This window comes from Gekko japonicus, unplaced genomic scaffold (assembly GCF_001447785.1).
Source record: "Gekko japonicus isolate JY-2015 unplaced genomic scaffold, Gekko_japonicus_V1.1 scaffold4061, whole genome shotgun sequence".
NCBI lineage: Eukaryota > Metazoa > Chordata > Lepidosauria > Squamata > Gekkonidae > Gekko > Gekko japonicus.
This window is the reverse complement of record NW_015165361.1, coordinates 16352-22273: the sequence shown is the minus strand read 5'-3', so window position 1 is coordinate 22273 and position 5922 is coordinate 16352. Positions and strand designations below refer to the sequence as shown.

Below are 5922 nucleotides of genomic sequence, written 5' to 3'. Positions count from 1 at the left end.
ATCGGAAGACCTAAGTAATACAAGGAACAGACCCTTCGAGCTCGGCAACTTGTACCACTGATCACAGTTGGGATTGACTGCTGTTGATGTCCCTTTCTGTATATAAAAAAGTTGGGTATGACACGTTCTTGGCTTCTTTTAATTATATTTTTTATTTTGGAAAACAGTCGTAATCTAAAGAAGATACAGAAAAGAAAAAGCGATTATACATCGTAATTATATATAGCCAAAAAATATGATTATAGCAAGAAATAAAGAAATATTTCTCCCCGACACCCCCTTCGTTACATTGAAGAGTTTTTGGGACACTGTCTATAAAATGCAATAAAAATTATATCTGCTGGGGTACATTTATATTTAACATTTTACATTTCAGATTCCGTAACTAATCTTTTTCCCAGCTGAATTATTAGTTTCACCGTTCCTGCATACTCAGTACTGCATATTTTCGCCTTAACTTCCGTTGCGATTTCTTTTCGCAAATAGGTAATATAACAAAAATACAGAAGGGAGAATAATTATATGTCATATAATAGAAAATATCTCTCCCCTAAACCCACTTCATTACATAATTTTTTAAAGAAAACAACTGTCTGTGGAATTCAGCAAAAGTTCAGGACAGACAAAAGCAACTTCTGCTTCATGTAGAGAGTGATCCGAATGTGGAATTCGCTGCCAGAGGATGTAGTGATGGCCACAGGAATATCCAGGATGTCGGAGCGACGCTCTGCTATTTGGACAAGAAACGGTAGAAGCCAAATTTACCACAGAGGTTTTGCCCAAATACTAGAGTGCCACCCCAACATTCTGGGCGTGAAGACATCACTTCCGGGTCACGTGGGCAGTGATGTAGACACATCGTTGTATGTCAGCTGGGTCTCCCTGCTGCTCCGGGTAAGTCCCCCCATTCCCCGCTGGTTGCCAGAAGGGACCTTGCAACCCTAATGGAAAACTATGTCTGGGGCAGTGATGCTCCATATGGTTGGTGCTTGTGGGGGCAAGAGTGGGAGGGCTTCTGGAGTTCTGGCCCCACTGGTGGACCTCCTGATGGTGCTTCTGTTCTGGCCACTGTGTGACACAGAATGTTGGACTGGGTGGGCCACTGGCCTGATCCAACATGGCTTCTCTCATGTTCTAATGTCTGGGGCATTTTAAAAGGGGTTAGATCAAGACAAGTCGCCGTGTTTGTCTGTAGCAGCAGAAAAGAGCAGGAGTCCAGTCGCCCCTTAAAGACTAACAAAACTTGTGGCAGGAGATGAGCTTTTGTGAGTCATGGCTCCCTTCCTCAAATACTCTGAAGGAGAGAGCAGTGGTTCACTGGAGTTCTGGCCCCAATGCTGGACCTCCTGAGGGGACCTGGGGGGTTTTTGTCAGTGTGGCACAGAATGTTGGACTGGGTGGGCCACTGGCCTGATCCAACATGGCTTCTCTCATGTTCTAATGTCTGGGGCAGTGATGCTCTGTATTCTTGGTGTTTGGAAGGCAACAGTGGGAGGGCTTCTGGAGTTCTGGCCCCAATGCTGGACCTCCTGAGGGCACCTGGGGTTTTGGTCACTGTGGCACAGAATGTTGGACTGGGTGGGCCACTGGCCTGATCCAACATGGCTTCTCTCATGTTCTAATGTCTGGGGCAGTGATGCTCTGTATTCTTGGTGTTTGGAAGGCAACAGTGGGAGGGCTTCTGGAGTTCTGGCCCCAATGCTGGACCTCCTGAGGGCACCTGGGGTTTTGGTCACTGTGTGGCACAGAATGTTGGACTGGATGGGCCACTGGCCTGATCCAGCATGGCTTCTCTTATGTTCCAATGTCTGGGGCAATGATGCTCTGTCTTCTTGGTGCTTGGGGGGGGGCAACAGTGGGAGGGCTTCTGGAGTTCTGGCCCCGCTGGTGGACCTCCTGAGGGCACCTGGGTTTTGGCCACTGTGTGACACAGAGTGTTGGACTGGATGGGCCATTGGCCTGATCCAACATGGTTCTTCTTAAGTTCTTATGACTGGCCTGAGGTCATTCAGCAAGCTCCCATTGCCAGAGTAGGGATTTGAACCGAAGTCTCCGAGTTCCTCGTCCAACACGCTAACCATTGCGCCACACTGCCTCTGTTTGCATTGGTGTGTCCTCCCTGCTCCAACACAAGATTCCCGGCGCTGCTGGGCTTTAAACCAACCCATAGTTTGAAATCATTTGTGCAGTTAAAGGATTAATGTTCTTTCCCCCCTCCCTGGGCAAAATTTCCTAGATTTAATCTTAAGATTCTTGCGTTAACAGCCTTGGGTAGCAGATGGAGGTATTTTGGAAGGACTGGTAAACGAAAGGGGAGTTTCCCACAGCAAGAGTCCAGTTCTGCAGCTGGAACGCTATCCCGGCCACATCCTGTTGCTTAGAGATGTTTTCCTCCACTGCAGAGGAGACTTGGCGTTCCCGTAAAAGAGAACCTTTCCTCCGCCTGCCTTCCATTTGAGCGAGGTGCTTGCAAGAGAAGGCAGAGGAAGGAAATGCCACATGCCATTCTCCGCCTGTACTTTCTGCTCTGCCTCGCCTCCGCTTTCTAGCGGGACTTTTATGGGCAAACTTTCCAGCAAGAAGCGGTGTGCTGATGAAGACTGTGTGTGTAAGTCTGTTGTTTTTTTTAATCTCATTATGGCCTGGATCCCTCTGATAAAGCTTGGATCCCTTTGAGGGATCTGGCGACACACTGCAACTTAGGTAAAGGTCTCCCTTGCTCGAAAGCCAGTCGAGTCCGACTCTAGGGTTGCGGTGCTCATCTCCGTTTCAAAGCCGAAGAGCCAGCGCTGTCCGAAGACGTTTCCGTGGTCATGTGGCCAACATGACTAAGCACCGAGGCGCACGGAACGCTGTCACCTTCCCACCGAAGTGGTACCTATTTATCTACTTGCAATTTCTTGCTTTCGAACTGCTAGGTTGGCAGGAACACTGCAACTGACCTCATGCCAAAATGAACCGTTTTTTAAAAAGGAATTATATTGGTCGCCAAAATCTCTGGTGCTCTGTACTTTAGCAAGAGTTGAGTGGTGAAGAAGACGTAGGGATGCCAGGTCTGGGTTGGAAAATACCTGGAGACTTTGGGGGTGGAGCCAGAAGAGGGCGGGGTTTGAGGAGGGGAGGGGCTTCAGTAGGGTCCAATGCCATACAGTCCACCTTTCAAAGCAGCCATTTTCTCCAGGGGAGCTGATCTCTACCAGCTGGAGGTCACTTGTAAAAGCGGGAGATCCCCAGGCCCCATCTGGAGGCTGGCAACTCGAAGAAGAAGAAGAAGATAATGATATTGGATTTATACCCCGCCCTTCAAGTCTCAGAACAGCTCACAATCTCCTTTCCCTTCCCCTCCCCACAGCAGACACCCTGTGAGGCAGGTGGGGCTGAGAGAGCTCTCTCGAGGACTGAACAGCTCTGAGAGAACTTGTGACTGACCCAAGGTTACACCAGCAGCTGCATGAGGAGGAGGGGGGAATCAAACCGGGTTCTTCCAGATTAGAGTCCACGCTCCTAACCACCACATCAAACTGGCTGAGAAAGCTCAGTATTCTATTTATTGCTTACAGAAGGCCAGGGGCCGGCAACCTTTTGGGATTCTGAAACAGGCTACCGTCGCTTACCTTCGGTCACACAGTGAAAGATCCTTGCACTGTGGCGGCAGCTGCGGCCAGTGTGATGTTTTTAAAAATCTGCCCAGCCAATCAAATCTCCAGAACCCCTTGCTTGGCAAAAGCCTCATCGAACCCTGCCCCCTTTCTGAAAGCACTTGGTGGGCACCGGTTTGGTGTCGTGGTCAGGAGTTCATCTGGCCTTATGTCTTGAATTTGAAATCATCCCACTCTCCAAGATACAAGGACGGATGGACTCACATTTGATTCCCCACTCCTCCACAGGCAGCTGCCGGTGTGACCTTGGGTCAGTCAAAAGTTCTCCCAGAGCTGCTCTCTCAAGTTGTTGTTCAGTCGCACAGTCGAGTCCGACTCTTCGCGACCCCATGGACAAGATCTCGCCAAGCCCTCCTGTTTTCTGCTGTCCTCTGAAGTTTGCTCAACTTCATGTTGGTTGCATCTAGGACACTGTCTAACCATCTCATCCTTTGCCGTCCCCGTCTTCTTTGACCTTCAATCTCTACTTTTTATCATGCTGTTTAGGTTCACCATCACTTTCCTCCCAAGGGCAGTCCTCAAAAGAGCTCTTTCAGCCCCACCGACCTCACAGGGTGTCTGTTGTGGGGAGGGGAAGGAAAGGAGATTGTAAGCCACTCTGAGACTCCTTCGGGTAGTGAAGGGTGGGGTATAAACCCAATCTCTTCTCCTTCTTCTCTCTTCTCACCAGGAAGCGTGCCAACAGGGGCTATCGTGCCCACAGACACCACGATGGGGACCCCTGCTGCATGAGGCGTCACGGTATTTCCCAAGATGGACAAGGACATCCATCCCTGACCCTGCCCTGTCCGCATCCTTTTAAAAACCCACCTGTCTCACTTTCTACTCCACAGATGCCCTTTCTCTTGCAAGAGCCGAAGACGATTACAATGCACCAGACTGCCGGTTCATCAATATCCGAAAGGGGCAACTGATCTACGTTTATTCAAAACTGGTGAAAGAGAAGAAAGCAGGAGAATTCTGGTCTGGAAGTGTAAGATCTCCTGTATACAAACAGAAATCCTCTCTCTGCTTGGCTATGAGCTTTCATGGGCTAGCGGCCTTTTCCAACATGGCTTCCCTTATGTCTGGGGCAGTGATGCTCTGTATTCTTGGTGCTTGGGGGGCAAGAGTGGGAGGACTTCTGGAGTTCTGGTCCCGCTGGTGGACCTCCTGATGGCCACTGGGGTTTTGGCTACTGTTTGACACAGAGTGTTGGACTGTATGGGCCACTGGCCTGATCCAACATGACTTCTCTTATGTCCTTATGTCCGGGGCAGTGATGCTCTGTCTTCTTGGTGCTTGGGGGGCAACAGTGGGAAGACATCTGGACTTCTGGCTTCGCTGGTGGACCTCCTGATGGCCCCTGGTATTTTTGGCCACTGTGACGCAGAGTGTTGGACTGGATGGGCCAGTGGCCTGATCCGACTTGGCTTCTCTTATGTTCTTAAGCTTGCCTAGGGAACAAGAAACTACAGTAGGCCATGCTTTAGACTGAAAGCTAGGGTTGCCAACTTCAGGTTGGGAAATCCCCAGAAATTTGGAGATGGAGCCTGGGGAGGGTGGGATTTGGGGAGCGGAGGGACCTCAGTGTGGTACAGTGCCATAGAGTCACCTCCCAGAGCTGCCGTTTTCTCCACGGGGGTGGATTTTTTCAGTCTGGAGATCTGTCGTAATTCTGGGAGGTCTCCAGGCCCCGCCTGGAGGTTGGCAAACCCCACAGGGCCGGTTTTACTTAGGCAAATGGGGGCCATGTTTAATCTTGGGCTTTGTTTGTTGCAACCTGCAAGGTTTACAGCGAACAATACGAGGACCAGATGGGCACCGTGGGATATTTCCCCAGGAGTTTAGTCACGGAGCGGCACGTCTTCCGGAAAGCGAACAGGACAATCCCCACAAAGGTAGGAGACGCGTTGTGGTCCTGCCGGCTACCAGTATCTTTTGAGCAACTGGGTGGGGGCTGGTGTCTGGTCAAAGCCTCTCGTCCTGTAGTCGTAGCAGTGGGTGGACTTATGTGCTCATTTGAAATGAAGAGGTCTACCCAGCTAACCAAGGGACGCGCTTGCTTCACTTGATAGATTCCGACGGTCAGCCGTGTTGGGCTGAAGCAATAGAACAAAGTGTGAGTCCAGCGGGGGCACCTTTAAGACCAGCAAAGTTTCATTCTGGAGATAAGCTTTCGGGTGCGTGCACACTTCTTCAGATACATCGAAACAGACTTCCTCATTTATTTATTTATCCTTCAATTTGTATACCGCTCACCCCCTAAGGGCTCTGAGCGGTT

At 50.1% G+C, this 5922-nt stretch overlaps 1 protein-coding gene across 1 annotated transcript in view; it reads left to right on the top strand.

The window, feature by feature from the left end:
* Positions 1 to 2499: 2499 nt before the first annotated feature.
* LOC107109896 (otoraplin-like) overlaps positions 2500 to 5922 on the top strand; it is a 9113-nt gene continuing 5690 nt past the window's right edge. Inside the window, exons 1-3 of the mRNA XM_015410604.1 lie at positions 2500 to 2608; positions 4493 to 4632; positions 5429 to 5539. Of these exons, the coding sequence (XP_015266090.1) occupies positions 2500 to 2608; positions 4493 to 4632; positions 5429 to 5539 (360 nt within the window). The remainder of the gene's footprint in view (positions 2609 to 4492; positions 4633 to 5428; positions 5540 to 5922) is intronic.